This window comes from Hesperophylax consimilis, chromosome 8, assembly GCF_061612785.1.
Source record: "Hesperophylax consimilis isolate HC1 chromosome 8, BYU_Hcon_1.0, whole genome shotgun sequence".
NCBI lineage: Eukaryota > Metazoa > Arthropoda > Insecta > Trichoptera > Limnephilidae > Hesperophylax > Hesperophylax consimilis.
In genome coordinates, this window is record NC_142843.1 from 24,959,193 (window position 1) to 24,980,694 (window position 21,502).

Here is a 21,502-nt window from a genome sequence, read left to right on the forward strand (position 1 = left end):
AATTTTAATTTCAAGTTATTGTAACTATAAAATTTCCTATAAATAAGTATACTGATAGTTTTATATTACTGAAAGAATTTATATATTGAAGTGTTATTTCTATAAGTTATTTGTTAATTCTATCCGATTCACTATATTGCTTGTATGCACTGTAACTTCCAGTTTGAATTATATACTTTCATGCCGTTATATTTTATTCACTTAAGAGAAAGCTACAAGCCAAAAATGTGCATATTCTTGGTATACCTTATATTGTAGGTAATAGGCATTAAAATCACTTGACAAATGGAGTCTAAAAACGTTCGATTTCAAGTACAAAACTGGTTGTTATTTATTTTGTAAATAATTTTATACGAAATCAAAAAAGTTTATCAAGTGAAACTGTCACAGATGATAGGCCGTTAGGAGAGATATTTAGATCACGAAACATACACATCGGTCTTTGTTGAAAGTGGTTCAAATAAAAAATATTTGAGTTTTGCTACCAAAATAATAACTATCCTCAAAAGTTGGACAGCAATTTGCAGGTTATCAATTTTCTAAAAATAATTGATAGTAAAATGCGAGGGATGGAAAGGCTAACAGAGATATTGAAAGAAGGGTAAATGCTGGTTACTCCATTAATGAAAGACTGAACGCAGTTGGCGCTAGCGAAAAATTGTCCAAAAAAGCGATGCTAGCAGTCCACAATGCAGTTCTAGTATCTACCCTGTTGTATCGCAGTGAGGCATGGAATTGGCAGAGGAAGGATGAAAGTAGACTAAATGCTGTAGAACTGAGATCCCTGAGGTTTATGTATGGTAAAACCAAGTATGATCGAGTGAGAAGTGTGGAGATTCGCAAAGAATGCAAGGCGTAAGATGTAAGCGTAATGAGTAAGATTAAGAAAGGGACGCTTAGATAGTTAGGGCGTGTAGAGCGAGTGAGCGAAGAAAGGAGTATAAGGAGAATATAAAACGCAAATTTGAATAATAGCAGAAATCGGAGACGCCCCAGGAAGACATGACACTATCGAGTGAATCAGATACTTGAGTCGGGCCATGTCAAGAGTCAGAATAATAGAAGAGTATGTATGAGACGATGTTAAAATGTGAATGAGGTAAGGAGTGTATGTCAAGACTGATTTTTTTTTTTTTTTATATTGAATACCTCACAAGAGTCCCAACTGCTCCCGTCTGGAGCCAGTGAGACTATGGCATCCCCAATTGGGGGATGTTGTGAGGCTGAAGGTAAGTGGGGAAGGGAAAGAGGAAGGTGGGGAAGTACCTGGCTATTCAGATCTAGTCACTAAACACGGCTAAAGCCATTTGGAGCAACGTTTCAATTCTGAATGGTGGTCTTACACCAGGGCGATACTGGTAGTATCTTCCACTCTGGAACGTGCCGCAAATATACTATATATTATTTTAATTAATTAATTGTGAAATAACACAAATTAATCAAATAAAATTTATTTGCGCACGTCGGGTTCGAACCCGCGACCTTCGGAATGGCAGTCCAATGCGTTACCACTGGACTATGCCGGCCGTCAATTGTTTAGCGGTCAATCCTCTCTGCCTACCCCTGCGGAGAAACGGCGTGATGGTTAGTTAGTTAGAGTTACATCAGTGTATACCAACACTGAAGAAAGACAAATATGAGAAATATTCAGCTTAACCGAGAAAAAATTGTGTTCAAAGAGATTGATGAAAAATATCTTTAACAAATTCTTAACAGAACCAAATCAAAAGAGAGCCCAGATGGATCAGTATTGAAGTGTTGAGAGACACAATGTCAATGACAGGACCTCATCTACTGAATATAATAAATGAATCGTTAATTTAAAGAATTTAGACAAATAAATATGTTACCAAAATACGAACAGGTACTAGAAATTGTAATAAAAACCACTTGTTGAACATTTGAAAAAAACATAACATATTATGTGACGAGCAATCAGGATTACTCGTGCGAAACGGCTATAAACATAGTGATCGATACACGCAAGAAAGAAACTGACAAAAAATCACCATTGCAGCCTTCTTATATTTCAAAAGAGCCTTTGAAACGATGGAAAGGAAAAAAAATATTAGAAAAATTAGAAGATATCTGACATAGCCATAAACCTATTCAAATAGGAAATAAAGTCAGTATCAGAACCGACAGAAAACAACCTCGGTGTTCCGCAAGTAAAAAGTAAAAGCAGCTCATTTTCAAAACAATAATTGCGCCACATTTAGACTACTGCTTAACGATATTATATTTGGTCAACGAAAAAAACCGAGCAAGCTGGTTTTTCGAAATAGAGCAATGAGATGTACTATACGAGGTGTGGCGAACCTAGGGCACGCGTGCCCGAGGTGGCACGTTTGATCATTTGGATGGCACATTAACGATTTCCAAGTTCAATTTTTTTTTTTTAATTTTTAAGTTTAAAAATTATTTTTTTTTATTTGACCAGTTGTTTCGAAAATATATGAACAATCGTTCATATTCTTCTTTTCTTTTCAAATGTAACAGTCATTTAGTTGATTTTTTTCAAACCAGAATTGGGTTGTTTCAACTCAAATTTAACTTACGTTACATTTGAAAATTTCATTCAATGTTCCCCGCCGGAACTGACAATTTTTCTAGAGAAATCGATAGGAATATTTTTTTTACGCTTGCGGATTAAACAAACAATTTTTTTTAGAATTGTTAAATGAGGTAAACTCCGTATATAAAGGCTTACTTATGTACAACAATGTGCGATGGTTAAGTCGTGAAAAAGTTCTTCAAAGATTCTTTGAGTGTTTGGAAGAAGTTAGGCTTTTTTTAATAAATGAGAATCTCATTGAAAAATATAATGAGTTACTAGACCTCGAATGGCTTTCAAAATTAATGTTTTTTACTGATTTGTGCTTACATTTAAATGAATTAAATATTAAATTGCGAGGTGTTAACAAAACGATTATTGTTATGTTTGATTTAATCAAAGCATTTCAAGCTAAATAACATTTTTTTATCGTGACGTTGTATCTAACACCTTCAAATATTTCCCAAATACAAAAAAACTTTTTGCAGAAGAAAAGCCAGATCAAATCAAATTAACACAAGAATTTTCTGTCGTTATTCAATCGATAATCAACGAGTTTTCATCAAGATTCAAACAATTCAGGAGATTTGAAAAGATATCGAAATTTATTTTATATCCAGATACAGTATCAGCAGATGACCTCAATTTGGAGATTTTCGAGTGGCTAAATCTAAAAGATTTTGAAATGCAATTTATGAATTCCAATCGAGTTCGCTATGGAAACAAAAAATTGTTGATTTGAGAAATGATTTGGAAATAATTGAAAGCGATCGATTAACGAACATAAATAATAAAAATGCAGAAGAAGAAATAATGAGAAATTGGAAAGCCATTCCAGAAATCTTTAGCGATTTAAAAAAACTAGCGAGAGCAATATTATCAATTTTCTCTTCTACATATGCTTGTGAGTCATTATTTTCAGAAATAAATTTCATAAAATGTGATTCAAGAACGAGAATGACTGATGAATCCAGTTGGTCGTGTGTGTTACTAAAAGTGACGTAATATGATCCAGATATTAAGAATTTATCATCGAATGTACAACAGCAAAAATCTCATTGATAAATAACTAATATGTACATTTATTGATTATGTGTGAATGAGGCAAGAAGTGTGTGCCAAGACCGAGTTTTTTGGCGGTCCGTCCTCTCTGCCTACCCCTGCGGGGAAACGGCGTAATGGTTAGTTAGTTAGTTAGTCAGTTGTTGATTATGACTTTATTTTTATGAAACTCTATTGTAATTTTTATGCTTATAAATAAAATTTAAAAAAACCCATTTTATTTTATTTATTTGGTTAATTTTTTTACAGCTTGGGCACGCCACACAATCTAGAAATAATATTTGAGGATTTTTGGCACGCGGGCCCAAAAAGGTTCGCCACACCTGTAAATAACTATACTAAGGAAAGGCAAATACGCAAAGGTTAATCAAATGAGAGAGGAGCTGAATTGGATTCCAATCTAAAAGAGACTGCTATATAATGTGTTAATTTTTATACATAAAATTATGAATAACCAAACGCCTAAATACTCTAAGAATGAAATAGTATTTATTAAAAATATTCATATTTATGAAACCAGAAATGTTAACAGAATTAAATTGCCGCAAATGAGAAAAACAGAATCACAGAATTTCTTAATGTATAAAGGATTAAAAATGTATGATGTAATGCCCGAAAGTCTGAAGAATATAAATATAAGAATATAACACGCAAAGATATCAATTATATATCTATGATTATAATAACGAAATGTAAGCATGTATACGAGTGTTAGTTTATCTACGTAAAATATTATATGAACTTACTCAATATACAATTAAACAAAATATATCTACCTTCTTGAGTTGGGTCATGTCAAGAGTCAGAACATGAGAAGAGTATGTATGAGTCGAGTTGTATGGCAGTCTATCCTCTCTGTCTTTCCCTCCTGTGAAACGTGTGTGATGGTCATATAGAAAGTTAAAAAAAAAATCAATCATATTGTTTGTAATTTCTCACCAAGCACACACGTAAATCTTGTTAAATTTCTTACTATGGGTTTTAACTTTCAAGGGACGATATTATAATGTAATTAATTTTACAGTTTGAAAAATGGAATGAAAAGAAAATACATTAAAAACCTATCAAGGTTTATGGGCACAGTAAAACTGAAAATCCTCTCAAAACTGTACGGTTATTATCCTTTATTATTCCCCAAAGATCCGAGAGAGTTTCCATACAGGGAGAATCATTCAGCAGAAGAATGCAACAACCAAATCCGAGAGAGAGATATTAGAATACTAACCATATTGCTTCTAACACGGTAGGTACATCCATCGAAGTTGCGAGGGGAAACCCAACGTGAATTATCATGGACAGCCTATTTTAATGTGGGGAGATCACGTGACTTTCCGCTGCCTAATAACTTGCCCTCGGGTTCGTTTTATTACGTTTAATCCAGCCAAATATTTGGAGGGCATTTTTTAAATGCGTCGTATCTCTTTTCATAAAACCCATTTCAGTCTGTTTACTAAAAAAAGTACTTTTCCATTAGTCCAAATTATTTTGTTGTTGACATTCTTGAAGATTTTCAAGTGATCTTTTCTCTTTGTCTTCTCTTGATCCTTTTTTCTCTGCCTAAAATTTTATTAATTTTTTAACTTAAAACATTTACGAAAGCCTTAGGTTGAAGTGTTTCAAACTGTGTCACATATAATAGTGATTTGATTTTGGGGTATTATGCCGTATTGCGCTACCTCCTTCTTTACACACGGCATTGTATTGTCCATCATCATGATGGAACAAATCACTATAATACTTGTGGTCGTGAAAATCTCCAATCATACCTGTTTCACATATGTATCATAGTTTGTACAAAAATTGATCCATTATTTCAGATTAAAATCGTCTGTAAAGAGGAATTATAATTAGTTAAACATAAAGTGAAGTGTAAAAATAAAATTAATATACCTTATATAAAACTAACCTACTAAATAATAGTATAAGATAACTAATTTGATATATTATGTGATGCTAATAATCAGTTAAATTATTTAAGGTGATTTTATTTATTTTTTATTTGATTTTATTTTTATGTTATGATTCACAATCAAATCGACGAACAGTGCCTTTTTTATTTTTCACTGGATCGGCCCCCATTAAACGCTGATTCTCGTCCCTTTTCTGCATTTGGTCAAATTGCAATCACCCCTCAAATTTATCAGTACTACCGTCATAATCGGCAATTGACGGGGGTAATGTTTAAATATGAAAAGTTTGAATTTCACTGATCATCAGTAAAGTGCGACGTGGTTCGAACAACCCAACATTTGTCTCAGTCTAGTCAAATTCGTGAAGTTCTCAAAAAAACAAAAAAAGAATATGGTGAAGTAATTTCATTGCGAAATTGTCTCCAGCTCCAAATAGCGACCTCTGACCCAAAGCGGAAGTTGCGTAACTTTTCCTTGCGGAAGGAAACGGAAGTTTTGATTTATGCGGCTGATTGGATAACCAGCCCTTAGCGGTGGCGCATCTCGCAGAGGGAAGGGAGCGGGTTAGAGGTCCCGGTTAAACATGGCAGAATCAAACCAGCCCCTTCCCCCTCTCCCTCACCGGATCAAACTGCAAACACCCATCATTCGGTAATCCCCTACAACTCTTGGGTTCCGATTAAGTTCACCGGATTTAACTGGACTACAAGTTTCCACAGTTTACTACTTAACTGTATTCAATTCAATTCTCTGCTTGAACAAATATCTCTTTCTATATAATATTGCAATACTTTGGATTTTCTGGAATTTGCTAAATTTTATTCATTTTTCCTTAATAATAGTAATAACATTCTACTTTGACATAAAATAAAAATACGGAATAAACTTATTTTTTCATGGTTATATGGGTATTCCGAACTCCATAGCTCATCGTAATGAAATTAAAAGCAGAATATCATTGGGTTGATTTAAAAATTATATACGGGACAGTTTGTGCAAATTTCATGAGTTTTATTTCTTTAGCGAAATAGACGTTCTGCTTTATAAGTAGTTACAAGATGCAAATATTTTAGATTGATATATTTATTGATACTGACGCTCTTTTTAACAGTATTAAATATGTCAACATGGTTCATGAACTAGTCCCAGTCAGAACTCGTACGGACGTCATCGACGTTCGTCCTGTTTAAAAACAATACTGCAACGATGACGTCACGTATGATCTCTCACTGGTTAGTATATTTTAGATTCTCATTATTCCAAAATAATATAATATCCTTATCGTTCTCAGCGATATTTTATCTGATGTGAGCGACATGGGAATGGAATGACACATGCCTTGTGCCACCCAGTAGAGATAATTTTAACTTACAATGTAGGTAGGCATTGCTTATCTTTTCCCGGATTTTCACATCTCCATTCGTCCAACACTTTCCCATCGTGAACTTAATTAACATCTCGCATGCCCCATTAGTGTGAGCGCTTCATCACAGACCAGACTCGTTAAGATAGAGATGACGGGATGCTGTATGTATTTATATACTATCTTCCTTTATATGATTTGATTGATGGGTTGCGTTGCACTCGCTCTAAGCACGGGGTAACATTTCTATAATTAAGACTACATTTTTCATCTTCCACAATCTCAATTAACACTTAAGGGGCGCACACTTCGCGTGACGTCATTTATGGACGATTAATTTCCACCCCCGTGTAAGGGTTGATGAAATATGTATGTTGGCCTGGATCCGCACACTTTGCAATAAAACTTGTTTGATACGCTAAATTCGCGCGTCATGTAGTTTGTAATCTAATTCACCGACTGCATTGAATAAATAGTTGCTGATTGAGTATCAATTTAATAATTTAAAATAAAAAAAGTCAACATAACCAAGTGCAGCTAAAAATCTGTGAATTCATTTTTAAGTAGTTTTTTTACACTTATTTTACCAGCAATAAAACTTATAACTTTGTTTTCACATTGCGTTATTATACACACCCGCCTATAATTTAAATGTGTGTGTAGTATTCAAGAAGTATAAGGGTACTTTTATTGTTTCAAATTGCCATGTTTTTCGTTTCAATAAACCTGAATAATAATTCCAGAATTACACACCGTTGCGTTGTGTTTGCATATGTAAAACAGAGGAAATTTCTCCCGTTCCTTTACCCGTTTACTGCGAAATTTGGCGACAGGTGTTCGTTACATTTCCTCGGATCACCGATGTACGCATTCGGCCTAACAGAGTTTCACGACCCTCTTAGCGCGCTCTAAATGAATTGTATACGCATTTTAAATACGGCCGAACCTCTCCCCGGTTAATCCATCCCCACGGTGGCGCACTTAACAAATAAAAACTCCGGCCACAGCCTTCAAAACGAGCCTTCAGTAAACTGGATTAATGCAAAAATATATATAACCTTCGATTGGAAATTTATCGACAAGCAGTCTATTCCGTTAACCTTTCTGTGTGGTGGGTTGTATTTTAAGTCTGGTTTTTTATATTCGAGTTTTAAATAGGTAGGTACAAGAGGCTATGTGCTACCATCCCCCTCCCTGTTTCCAGTTTCCTCCCCAAGCCCTCGGGCCCTGCTGAACCCTCCGTTTATTCGTGTTGCTCAATGTATAAAATAAACATCTGCGGTGACAACGTTTGGACGTGTCTTTTTAGCAATTAAATCGTTGCAATTAAAAGCATCGCGCGCTGTCTGGGCTCTCGTCGCGTTTTGCAGAGAATGGCAAACACGTCTCTGTCTGTGTATGTCCGCCTGATTTAGCGCGCATCAGGAATCCGGGTGGATGAACGTAATGTAAATACCACAGTAAGGGAAACTTGCAAACGTTAAATGGGAAAATTCACCACTATTTATTTACGAACTCTGGTAACATTTATATGCAACAGTCAGACCCTGAGAAATCCGATAGTTTAAAGGGGATTACATTTCGGGCAGTCTCAAGTATCAAACTTCCATCATTAGTAGATTTGGCACTGTAATAAGTATATTCTTATTTAATACCATTATTACGTGACTGCTTAAAATTATTGTTTAAACTAACAGTTTTAATGCTCTTTATTTAATGTCTCGTTCATCATTATTCAGAAATTCGATGACGATGTCAATAGTATTTTGGCCGTTTCGTGATTGAAAGCACACAATGTATTTATTCCTTTGTGATTTGGACATGAATAAAAAATACCTTCAATTCCAGTCATATTTACATTGAATGGTTGTCAAATAAAACCTGTGTTGAGTCCTATCCGTACACATGTATCAGTGCGACCACTCGATGGGAAGGGGGTTTCCCATTTTAAATACACAATAACAGCCCCCTTTTCGCAATAATTCAAGCCTGGGGCAGCGGGGGCGGCAGCGGGACCCGAACCTTCGTGGGGCTGCGAACTGTACCTACACACCACTGTACTGTACAGTGTACACTGTACAGGGGCGGGCATCGCGCACGCCAAACGCAAACCCTTGCTACATGGAAGAGTCATTAATACATCCACGGCAAGGAATTTAAAAATGCCATCAAAACCATTAAAGCTTCTCACTCTATGGAAAATGCCTATTCCCACGATCTAGAATCAGCGCTATTATCGCAAATCTTGTTTTCAAAGAAATCTGAATGAGAGTTGGTGAAAAATTTCCGATATTGTATTTTCACAAAATTGTTTTTTTTTCGTACATGTGGGTGTCCCAGATTTTACGTACATGTGGGTGTCCCAGATTTTACGCGTATATTCATGTTCATACAGTAACACACGGTCCCGATTCTAAAATAGTAAAAGTATATATAATTATAGTGATTTATTTTTGGGGTATTTGGAGTAATGTCCACCATCAGGTCACATCTGCCCTGATGATGGACACTGTAATCCTGTCCGAAACATTTGTTAAAGAAGGAGGTAGCACAACATGGCATAATACACCAAAAATAAATCACTATAATACTTTTGGCCGTGAAAATCATTACATCCTCTCAAGGTAAAATGGTCTAGGTAAAATTCCACAATCCGTTGCGTTGCTTAATGGTCTACACGGTTGACTTTGAGTTTAGAGGCTGTGGGTTCGATTCCATCCGGCGCAAAAATTACCTCAATATTAGCACGGTATCTACCTACAGATTTACTCTACGTAGGCTGTAGAGCTTCGTTAAGGCGATGCACTACGTCGTGTAATATTTTAAATTGATCCGCTATCAATAACAACCCTTACGTAGATGGCGATAAGGTTTAAATTCCCGCTTAACAGCATCCGCCTGTTTTGATTTATGCAAGAAAAAAAACATGACCAAAAAGTGCCTTTTATTTTGTTGATGTTCAGGCATAAATATTTTTTTTTTTTGATCATTTTATAAATAACTTAATTTGCCACATTATACAGTAAATCATAACCGAACATGGGTTCGTAAGTAGGAGATTTTGAACTTTAAAGCAGTTTTAATAGGCCTTTACATTATTTTTTTCTGGGCTTTTAAAAAGACTTATCTAAAAAAATACTCGATTATTTCAAAGGCCAAGATGTATTCTACTCGCAGTATTTAACTAAAGCATCTGAAACATTTCTAGGCGACCAAATTTTCAAACCAAAAACACATGATTTTGCATTACTACGTATGGCATCGCTTTAACGGTACCTACACGACGTTACGTTATTACCTAATCTACGGTATGATAAACTACAAATGGTTGATAAATAATAAAATTCTAAATTTTTCGACGTCATCAATCTAGTTTTTTTTTCTTTTTTGCTGTACGCAGTATGTTCCAAGTGTCGTCATGATTATGGCAAGAGCTAGAAGCTCTGAAAATGTCTGCTTGAAATATAATATTTCCCGGCGGCTTGCTGACCGTGAAGCATCGGAAGCTTTTAAATGGCCCCTTGTTTGTATTAAACCGCTGAGGGTGCCCCTCCCCCCACCCCCTCTCTCATCCCCTCCATCAAACTCCTAGAGCACTCTTCTTGTCCCTCGCAGCTCTCTTTCCATTCAAACTTTTCGTAGTATCTGTCAAAAATATGTCTATTTGTCATATACAGCTAAGTAAGTTGGTGTAAACATACCGCAAACCTTCAAATAGCATATTTTTGTGTCTACTGCTTGGCGTTAATATTAAAATGTCAGAAATAATATATTTTATTCGTATTATTCCATTTATGTATTATATTTCTTGACGTGTCTTACAGTCAAAAATACATGTTTGTTGAATCGATAAAATTTAACATTCACCTGACTGTAAGCACCTGGAAAACAAAGCTATTTATTTTACAGTTATTATTTAAACATTTATTTGTACATGAGCAGATTGTATATAGTAATATAATATTGCATAAAGTAAGAATGATCTATATACTGTAAATGATTTATATGCTACCTACTAGCTGACGTGTACCCGTCGCGACGGGTACACGGGTACACGGGTACACGGGTACACGGGTACACGGGTACACGGGTACACGGGTACACGGGTACACGGGTACACGGGTACACGGGTACACGGGTACACGGGTACCCGAGCAACGACGCGTCGTTGCTCGAGGTTGTGAATGATTTGTAGTAAAGTTTTGAGGTTTTGAATTCCGTGATAAATATCGAATTTACTCTACTTTCTATAAACATAATATGCATGTATTATATATATAAACCTTTCCGAAGAATTTTTCTAGACGATAAAGAAAACCCTACCAAAATCGGTTGCGTAGTTTAGAAGAACTAAACGCACAAACAGACAGACGCGGATAGCTACTTTATTTTAAATTATTTAGAGATTTTAGTCTTCGTGAACACCTCTCACTACGAGAGTCTGTCTGTTCACGTGTGTCTTTGATATAGTATTATTGTGAATCAATTGTATTATTACGTTAAAAAATATTATCAAATATTTTACGAAAGACAAAAAAAATACTGATTGATTGATACCAACTGTAAATAATTCACTGTGTTTCGCGAACACCCCACCAGGAGAACATAAATTTTTGGGAGTCGAAACCGCAACCTCTCAACAAAATTTCAAGTGATTATTATTATTAACTTAATAAAAAAATCAACAGGTTTCAATCAACCTAAACGTTTATTGGATTTTAGAAAACATTAATTTATTTCTCAATCTGTTCACTCTACATACTTCCAATGCCCGATATTCAAATTCATGTGTGAACAAAAGAAAACAAGGTAATACATTTTTATTATTTAGCCATTTGGTCAATCAGATAATACTTGTACTAATAAAGATTATTAATTTAGCACTTTGATTATTGGGGTTGTTAATGGGTTTAGTGCGCCTAAACGTATTGTAAAACAAATCAATGGGATATTCCCTTTATGGGGAGGCCCGATAATGCCAACTACCTAGGTAGGCACGGGACTATAAATTGTAGCTATAATATATACATTTGAGTAGGTACCTTATACTTCCTCGTGGTGTGGTATGTCCTAACCCCTGCATTCAATACCCCTCAAAAAACCATATTATCCAGCCAACCAAGTTGGAATACTCCAAATAGGCGGTTGCCTAATGTCCTCCCCTAATTTAAATCATCTGTTTGAATTATGCATATTATATAAAAGGACTGAAAAACATCCCTCCCTTTGCCCAGACCCCAGAAACTTTGAGGAAATTTTAAAATTGTTTGAGATGTGTGCTGGTGTCACTTGCAAAGAGATTAAAGTAACACAAAAAGAAAATTATGGAAAATTTTATTGAATATTATTTATCTCTTTTATCCTGTCAGTCATCAAAGCTCTGCTATAGAATAGGGTTCAACCGTTGATTGGATTTAATTCTTTACTCTTAAAGAACTTTCAAATTATATACAATACCCTGGTGCTCACCTCTTTTTATTTTTTATTATAAATACGGTAGAAGCGTCAAAACTGTCAGGAGTCAGTGGGACTATGGAATCTACAATTTGGGTACGTTATAAGTCTGAATGGAGTGAAATCGAGAAGATAAAGGTTGGGTTAGTACATGGCTGGTTGGTCATTAAACGCCCTAAAGCCATTTCAAATAGCCTTTAGATTCTGAATGGTGGGATTACGATTAATTTTTTCATAGTTATGTAATATGGAATATTTGAAAGTGGTGTAGTATTTATAACACCAAAATTTATTTATTTACATTATTCAGTCAGTTATACAACTGTCGAACGTGTATATATTTTTAATCGATTATTTACATCAAAAGGTAACGTGAGTTTTTACATGTCTCTACAAAATATTGAACAAAGTCTTAATTCGTAACTAATTTTAGTTATGTTTGATTACATTCGTAGTATTTTATATAGCTTATATCATATTATATATTTATTTATTTATTTGAAAAAATAAATAAATACAAACTTTTTTTCCAAAAAAACTTATATTAAAAAAAAAATATATATATATTTTACACATAAAATAATATTATAACATTGAATCTAAGTAAGAATCGTGGCTCCCTTATCAGGCACAAGAGCTCCTCTTTTCTGATAAGGTATACATGACTAATTATGAACCTTAATATTATATTTTGCAAAATATGTATGTTTTAATGTAACCCAAATGATCTATATTAAAATAATAAAAAAAATATTTTTAGAAAATATGCAGTAAATTTGAAGCAACATTGAAAAACCACCTGTAACATTTATTCGTCCCAGATTATTTGTCTCACTCTCGGGCACGTCACCATAACATATTATATTGCCGATTGAGTGGTAAAAATCTGTACCCGAATTCGCCCGTAGGAAGAGCGATACGCTATTTAAATATATTAGATAAAACTTCGACATATTCTTCGGAAAATTCAATGAGTTTGTAAGGTTTTTGGCGCTACATTCTCACTGTGAAAATGGTACTTTTACAATTAGTTAGATAATCTGTAATGTTGTAAATTTTTTTATACACAAATAAAATAAAATAAAATAAAAATAAAAAAGTAACATTTCGGAAATTATGAAATTATCCATTACGTCCATTCCGAAACTATATTGGTGGAACGTAAAAGTAACGGACCGGAATGTATGAAAACATGTACAAACTTTGGCGAAAATATCCATATAATCCATATTAGTTAATTAAAATTTCTTCTGGCACGAAGCCTAAAAGATTACCGCTTTTCCAAGTGCTATACTGCCCCGATGAAGATTCGATTGTGTTCGAAACTAGATGGCGTTAAGATATTGTTGTCCATTGATTTAAAAAGTATATTTTATGTAATCCAACCAAAGATATTAGAAGGACGAGATATGCTATGTTGGCTGCCGGACCGTAGACGGAGTACTACCTAATTAGGGTACTTTGAATACTATCGGGACGTGTACGCACAGAAATCTGTTCTCTGTATTAGTGGTACAGTAGTATTGGTGAACAAAACTGGCGACACTGGGCAAAACAATTCCACACAGTATGAACTGCTCATAGCACATCTCGTTCTTCTAATATCTTTGAATCCAACACACAAATCGTGATTCGTGATAAATTATGTTGTTCATTTTAATTTTATTATTTTTCCAGGCTCGCAGCATTCACTACCAAACTTCACTGACAAAGCTGAGTGCCGAAAACGAATCTCTACGTAATCAAGTTGCCACTTTACAAGCTGTCAATAATCAAGTGACCGCCAGCCAAGTGGCCAACAGTCAGTCCGCCCCCAGCAACAACCAGTCAGCCCCCAAGCAGCAGGCGGCCGGTGCTCTGGGCGGTCAGGTGGCTAACCACGCTAGCCAGGCACAGTCCAACAGTCCCTTGGACCCTCAGAAGAAGCAGTACGAGCGCTGCCTGGACGACGTAGCTAACCAGGTGGTCAGAGCGCTGCTTTCGCAAAAGGTGCGTATTTTTTTACCTGTTTCCAAGACGAAACAGAACATTGAAGAAAAGTGAAGATAAAAAAAATACCTCACCTAATTTAAACCAACCTATCCTAACCTGACGTAGTATTTTATAATGTTCTATTTTGTCGTTGTTCTGTTTTATTCGGTTACCATTTTCATCACAGAATTGGCATACCTACGCAAAACGCCTACAATGGTTCTACGAAGTTCTAGATCGACTAAATTTATTTATTTATTAACGTCCTTTTTAGGGGCTTTTACGTAGGAATAGTAAAAATTATATATTGTTATATGTTACTGAACTGCCTCAGTAACAATCTTTTGTATTATTTAGTGACAAATTTAAGACGTCCACTGGGCGGTGACTCCTATAGTTATTCCCCTCCGTTAGTATTCTGGGCAATTAGGAATAAATATGATAGTTGGTCCCAGAATTTCTGAAATAAATCCCGACTTCTAGTATGTATTACGTAGTAGAATCTGAAAGCTTATCAATGCAAGCAATTCTGGTCTATCAAATATATAATACCAAGTCAATGAAAATCCTTCTATCCGACAATTTAAGCATATTCACATCGTTAAAAAGAGTGTTGTAGTTTAACAAACTTTCTGGAATAGTGGGAAATAAATATTGGCGGGACAATCCTGTCCCGCCAAGGATTGTCTGTGGAAGTACCAACCTCCATCAAAAAGTGTGGCCATTTTTTTCATTCAGTGTCTCGTCTATTTATAATATTCATCTATGGTTTTCATCGAGCTGTCTACAAAATCGTTCATTCTTCCGATTCGCTGAAGTCAAAGTACTCGCTTTGACATTTAAAAAATAAACTAAACAATAATTGAAGAAATGCTAAAATATGGAGATGTTATTTCAATATTTTATCTTTAATATATTTTATCAAAATTAAACGAATTCAATTAAATCAACTACCGTAAATTAATTGTAATGCCGATAACAGTAGGTAGGTACCTACTTAGTTGGTAAAATAGCAAGCAAAATATATCTAATTTACTAGTTTTACTACCCGGTGATACCCAAAATTTGGATTGAAATGTATGGAACCAACATACGCCATATTAAGTGACTCTTGAGTAAGATATTTCAAAGCTCCATAGCTCACGATGGAAATAACTTTGCATATGTGAAACTAGTTGAGTTGACCTAGACGTCCCAGGTGCTCTGCTAATTTCATGAAGCTAAAATTCACCGTACAAGAATTTTTGTTGCTTCAAACAATCTGCTGCCTGCTTCATGGTTAGATTATGAATAGATTATTTCATGATTTTACCCCTTGTATTAGCGACACTTGAGTAGACATTCAAAGATCCATTACTCATAATGGAAATGACGCTGCAAACATAGAAATAGTTGGGTTGACCTCCAGACAGAAAAGCTGCAAAAATCTTGACGCTAAAGCTCACAGTTTAAGAGCTTTTGTTACTTGAGATAATCAGCTGTCTGCTTCAATTATGTTTTATGTTATTTTTTTTAGAAAGTCCAAAAATTACCGGGTTACGAATAACGTGACAATATTTGAAAATCTCCTTTTACCACCTCATTAAGCTGAAAATTTTACTTGTGCAATGATGGAGGACTTGAACCAGCCGAGGAATTCATTTAAACAATTCATGATTGGTATTTAAGCAATTCGAGTATAGTATTGAGCATGTTATTATTATTGCGCAAATGATTAATCTCAGGACTGGCATTCAGCAATATAACCTTATTAGATCCACCAGCAGGCGACGTGCACACATTTCTGATTGTTAGTTAGCGTCGGTTATACCTATGACAGAACACTGCATGCTGGCTGTGTTGCTCAGCCTAATACCTATCAACTACTGTTGTATTGGGATAATAAATATTGCTATCACTATCTAGTGTCCGGTAGCTTCAGTGGCGGTTTATGGAGTTGAAAAGTGGGGAGGCACAAACAAATTTTTTCTAGTATTATTTAGGTTATAGGTATATGCATACCTACACCTACCTACGCTTTAATACATACATACTTAAAAACAATGCAAAGTAGGTACTACCTACGTCAAACTAACAATAACAAATAATAATAATGTGCAAACATGATCAAGTTAGACTAGATAAAAAAACCGTCAACTGCAAATTCGTCATACTAAATTAATCAAAATAGCTGTACTCTGTAGGAAATGCCGCGTACATTATCACAAATCAAAAAAGAAACAAATCTTTTTCACTAGAGCTAATAGTGAATGATCGGTTCTGTTGCGGAAGTGTTCGTTGTTTGAGGCGCGCCTCAAACTGAACAACGCGCGACCATGTCAGCTGCTGTTCCATGTGACTTTCCCATCCCTCTCCGCCTACATGAACAGTGGCTCACGGAGGCGGATGTCTTCCTCATTATCGTATTGTTGTACTGCGTTGCATAGGTATTATAGTAGTTAAACGAGCTGAAACCCAATGTGGCAATGTGGCGCGCCACGTCCCATTGCTATGATGAGTTACATAAAAAAACAAGGCAGTCCTAGTGAAATACGAACATTGGGTAATATTTAAATTGAAATAACTTTAAAGCTTTTGAAATTTATAAATTGAAGTGAAATTATATTTTGGATGTGTGGATACGTACATCTTTTTCCGATTTTCTCCTCTATTTTTAGGGGAGGCACAGCATCCCCTGCCTCATTGCTCGAACCGCCACTGGCTCCCTGATTGAGATTTGCCGGACACTAGACAGTGATTGCAATGGTTGGCCAACATCTTAATGTCTACAAGCTCTATGTAATCATAATTAGTATTGCGTAATCTGAATCTACCGGTATCTGAATCATATCAAATTATTGTGTCGTATTCAGAAATTGCAAAATACTGCAGAGCCGTATCCGTAACATGCACGAGGACTCGAGGAGGTCTTGTGTGAATTAGAATTAATGTTGCAGGCGTAACTGAAGCTAAGAGCTTTGTATAACCGAGTCAAGACCGAAATCTTAGTTAACAGGCTGGCTACGCTAACTCTCATTTGTGCCAATGTGTTATTACACCTAATAAATATATATATATATATATTTGTAGCGGAATGGTTGCTTGGAAAAACTTTCACCTGGAAATAAACCTGCCTAATAATATTATTTAAATGTACCTACCTATAATAATCAGCAGGTACATTGTGAGTGTAAATTAATTAAAGAATACATTTTAAGATTGTGAACTGAAAAAACTAACTAAATAACTAACCATCACGCCGTTTCCCCGCAGGGGTAGGCAGAGACCGACAAACAACTCGGTCTTGGCATACACTCCTTGCCTCATTCACATTCATACATCGTCTCATACATACTCTTCTATTATTCTGACTCATGGCCCGACTGAAGTATCTGATGGCGAATTATTAGTAATAATTATTAATTGTGAACTGTTAACAAATAAATAATGTTAATTCAAATTTTATCAAAACAACTTCAGTATTTTTTAACGTATATAATTACGTTCCACATTTAGATAGATTGGGATATTATTTTGAGATTATTTTTAATTTATGTGCAGATAGCAAATTTCAACAACATAATAAATTATTTTATTTCCTTCATTTACCCAACGCGTTTAAACCCGTGAAAAGTCACGACTTGATAAGTCGAATTCTTGTTAAATCGGTTCCAATTTTGAAAATGACAAAGAAAAAACAGTACTTTATCGCTTGTCTGAATTCTTCACACAGTCAGTTCCAATTTTGAAAATGCCGTTTAAATTCAGAGCTGATTTGAGTTCATTGAATCCAGAGTTACGCATGACAACCGAAATTAGTTTTCTTTTATCATTGGAAAACGTTCGCGCGCTACCTTATTACTTTTGTCATGACCGCTAAATAAAAATGTTTGACAACACTGTACGTGACGTTTAAGTCGAAGGTTTATATTCTAATTTTTGCGTAATGGCCACACTTTCAGAGTAGACATGAATACTTAATAATATATATACTCAACTTATTTAAAAGCTTCAAATGGGTAACTTAGTCATGGGCCAAGGCACTAGCTTGGAAATTTACTGTTCTCAGATAGTTCTCAGTGGCGTATGATTGCGGTGGCAACCGCGGGGCAGTGCTCCTACCCGATGGCAACAGCCCTGGTGCTTTAAGCCGGATGGGGCAGTAACTAACGCCAGTGAACCCGACTTGCCGGTAATCCGGCCCTAAGCCGCGCGATAATGTCGGATTAGGCGCAAGTGGAATCCAAACCGCCACCTACAAGTTTGATGCTAAGCCTGCTGCATGAGACGGCCCCGTTGCCAGTTGCCACTGACTGCCACTGTCACTGCTACTTGGCCTCTGTCACTGCTACTTGGCCTCTGTCAGCTGCCTGCCACCGCTGATACATTGGGCAGGTACTCCCTTAGCAGCTAGAAGCCTGAACCGAGGACGGGTGGAGAATACACCTTCTAGACTTGAAAGCAGTAGCGAAACTATTCAATTTTCTACCAAATTTTAGGTTTAAAAATTCGTATTTTTTCGATGATATTAATTCGAAACATTCGATTATTCGACACATATTTTGATTATCAACATAATAATAATAATAATTGGATAATTTGTAGAGCGCCGTTTTTGTGAAAAATCACCTCAAGGGCACCTGTTTCAATTATGTACATATTTCATATTTCGGAATACAAACAAAATTCTTGCCTGGTTGTAATAGGTACAGGGCGGAGCAAAAGTAATCACCCAATTGGAAAATGCTATAACTTTTGCAAATGGCGCCAAATGTCAATTCGGTTTTGACATTTGTGAAGTAAACAAACGCAGAATACAAATCGACAAGACATGAATCGATTTACTCCGGATGAACGCGGAATAACAAGCAGTACCAAAGTTTATCACCATATTTTCGTGAGATTTTCTTAAAGTTTATCAAAAAAGTATCGCTATTAAATAACAATAATGGGTATCTGTGCTTACATTAGATCATTAAATTTGAACAAACAGTCCAACAAAATACAACAAGTACCTGCACCTACACTAAAGACTAAATTAATTGTAGCCGTCTTTAATACTTTCGTTCTTTTAATTATATTAATCAATTAGGGCGTAAGTTATTCAAAAGGATTCAACAATTCATTGAAATTCGAGTTTTTAGAGTAGAATGAGGGGCGGCCCCCGCAAGGCTTCCAGTTCCTACTTGCCCTCTAGTTATAGTATGTACTGTGATGGGTAGGTACCTGATAGAACCGGGTAGGTACCGTACATCATCAAGCCTAAGCCTAACCCGGGGCCTGTTGCTACTAAAAACCGCCGAGCAGAATCCCTCGAACTGCGGGAGACAGTAATGCGTCTTAATTTAGCCTCAGCTAACGCCCTGCCCATTAATTAGTCTAATTAACTGTTAAACACGGCTTAACTGCGCAGGCTGTATTCCTTTCGGATCCTCTATTAAACGGTTCCCTCGAACAAACTTTCTAACCGCGGTATTACATAAATCTTAGAAGAATCGACCGAAAATTATTTGTATGGGCTAAAATAAATTGACTTGGATTTTGCTAGTGGGTAGATGGTATACTCTTCTTCATAGCTGCTGTCAGCACAATCTAAGGTACAAGTTATTCGGGTGAAGACATGTGTTAGATAATAGATTATTGTTTGTTGATATGTTTATTTATATGTTTGTTGAGTCTTATAAAAAAGACTTGATGCATTAAGTTCGCACCTAGTCTTTTTGGTTTCCAAGACAATACTCAATTGTAAAAAGATTTTTTACAAATATTTCAATTTAATTTGTGAACTGGCTATTCAAGAAGAAAATGTATTTTCCACGTCCACCCTCTTCTCATAATTTTGCACCATCGGATTTTCTTTCCATTCAACGATCTCTAAAGAATGTATTTTAATAATGTCGAAATTGTCTTTCCAGGTTTTTCGACTCTAAACTTCTTCTGGGGTACAACAGAAAAATTGCAAAATCTATGAGAACAATGAAATGAATAGGGCTGACAGATTACGCTATACGCATCATGGTTTGGCCTATTTGCGAGCGATTTGCTGAAATAGGTCTAGCAACGATAATATTGCGCGCTTGTAGCGTGGTCTGCCACAGGCTTATTATAGGAGAAAATACATATAATTATTTTATAGTTTATTCATTTTCATTCCACACGTTTCAGTTTCAATTATCTTTTTGCGTAATTTGAATGTTTGATTTGTGACTTGTTTTGACATGACCCAGCACAAGCACATCCATAGAGGTTTTATCGATAATGTCGATAAATTAAGCATATTTAGTCGACTTGAACTATTGTTTATTCGTTGGCGATCTGCAGTCGTGCTTGTGAACTATGAATGAAATAACTGACATTATCGATAAAACGATAGAGGAGCGATATTGCGCTAGATAGAGGGTTCTGGCTTGATCTATTGTGAGGTGACATCTAGGCCGACTAGAGTAGGTACAGGCCTGGACGCGCGACCGCCTAATTATGAAATCAGTGCTGTCGCTAAGTAAACTTCACTGTTTAAAATAGTCTTATCAGTCTTTCTATTTATTATGCTTGCGGTAAAACAACACATAAATCAGCAGTAACAGCGAGTATCAACGAGAATCGTCGCTATTTGCAAACTGTCGTTGCTCGATCGCTGATTTGATCACGTGACACTGGGTGAGTTGTTGAGACGTGACATGACCTGTTTGTTACTGGTGTGGTTGCAGGGCCTGCGCGAGGAGCTGTCCCGCCTGAGCGTGCGCGCGCGGGAGCTGGAGGCGCAGAACCGGAGCCTGGGGGCGCTGCTGCTGCGCCAGCTGCGTCCCCGGGCCGCCCCCTCCCCCGCCTCACCCGACCCGGGTAACTATTACACTACCCCTTATTCATTCAATCATTATATTGTGCATTATTTTATTTATCCTTCATTTGTTCTTCATTCATTCTTTATTCGTTTTTCATTCATTCAACTGTAGTATTCAAACCTAACCTTGCATCCCATAGATGGTCTCTCCCTCGGTCTTCGAGTTAACCTAACCTATCATGACTATCATCTCCATTTTCCATTTTCTTTTTTTTTATTGGTAGATAATGGTGTCCCTATGTTTTTATTAAATATTAATTTATTAAGGTTCCAAGTATATATCGGATTACATGCACTATCAATACACTATGTACCTGTATTTTTCACTACTGTCATTTTCTCTTTTCTAACCTTCCAGTCTCTTTTCA

The 21,502-nt window shown here is 35.8% G+C and overlaps 1 protein-coding gene across 5 annotated transcripts in view; it reads left to right on the top strand.

Moving 5' to 3' along the window:
• LOC149421772 (uncharacterized) overlaps positions 1-21,502 on the top strand; it is a 580,320-nt gene that overhangs the window by 546,803 nt on the left and 12,015 nt on the right. For all 5 annotated transcript variants that reach the window (XM_089635090.1, XM_089635091.1, XM_089635092.1 and 2 more), the window contains 2 exons: positions 14,021-14,332; positions 21,001-21,133. In XM_089635090.1, the coding sequence (XP_089491216.1) occupies positions 14,021-14,332; positions 21,001-21,133 (445 nt within the window). The remainder of the gene's footprint in view (positions 1-14,020; positions 14,333-21,000; positions 21,134-21,502) is intronic.